This window comes from Apaloderma vittatum, unplaced genomic scaffold (genome assembly GCF_000703405.1).
Source record: "Apaloderma vittatum isolate BGI_N311 unplaced genomic scaffold, ASM70340v1 scaffold39131, whole genome shotgun sequence".
In the NCBI taxonomy this organism is placed as follows: domain Eukaryota; kingdom Metazoa; phylum Chordata; class Aves; order Trogoniformes; family Trogonidae; genus Apaloderma; species Apaloderma vittatum.
In genome coordinates, this window is record NW_009698067.1 from 1 (window position 1) to 505 (window position 505).

Sequence of the window (505 nt, forward strand, 5' to 3'; positions counted from 1 at the left end):
CTCCCCGGGGCACCAGGGCTCAGGCGAGGATCTTCTGGGGAATCTCCACCGAGGCTTTGATGAAGATGGCGTTGTCCCGCACATAGTTCCGCTTCTTGATGTCCTCGTGGGAGATGAACTTGGGGTAGCCGAAGCCTAGGGTGCTCTCGTCCAGGGAGCTGCGCGAGGCTCCCGGCTTCTGGAAGTTTTTCCAGTTGGGATCGGGGGGGAAGGGCTCGGTGATGTGCTGGGGCTTGGAGAGCGAAGGGTCGCTCTGGTCCAGCAAGGAGAAGGTGACGCGGTAGGAGAAGGGCCACTCCAGCAGGTTGTCGTACTCGCCGGGCAGCACACGGATGTAGATGGAGAGGTGGCTGCTCTCCCCGCTCCCGTTGCCATTGAGGAAAGCCGAGACCTGGAGCTTGTAGCCGTACTTGTGGGTGTAGAAAGGGGGGCTGAAGAACTCGTAGTTGCTGCGGGCTTTGGCCTCCTGCAGCTTGCGGGCGTAGTCAGCGATCTTCCAGATGAG

The 505-nt window shown here is 61.0% G+C and overlaps 1 protein-coding gene across 1 annotated transcript in view; it reads right to left on the reverse strand.

The window, feature by feature from the left end:
• Positions 1–10: 10 nt before the first annotated feature.
• The window catches only part of TRAF4 (TNF receptor-associated factor 4), a gene marked incomplete at its 5' end in the record, with an annotated part of 1,379 nt that continues 884 nt past the window's right edge, over positions 11–505 (reverse strand). The window contains one exon of the mRNA XM_009877865.1: positions 11–505. Within this exon, the coding sequence (XP_009876167.1) occupies positions 20–505 (486 nt within the window).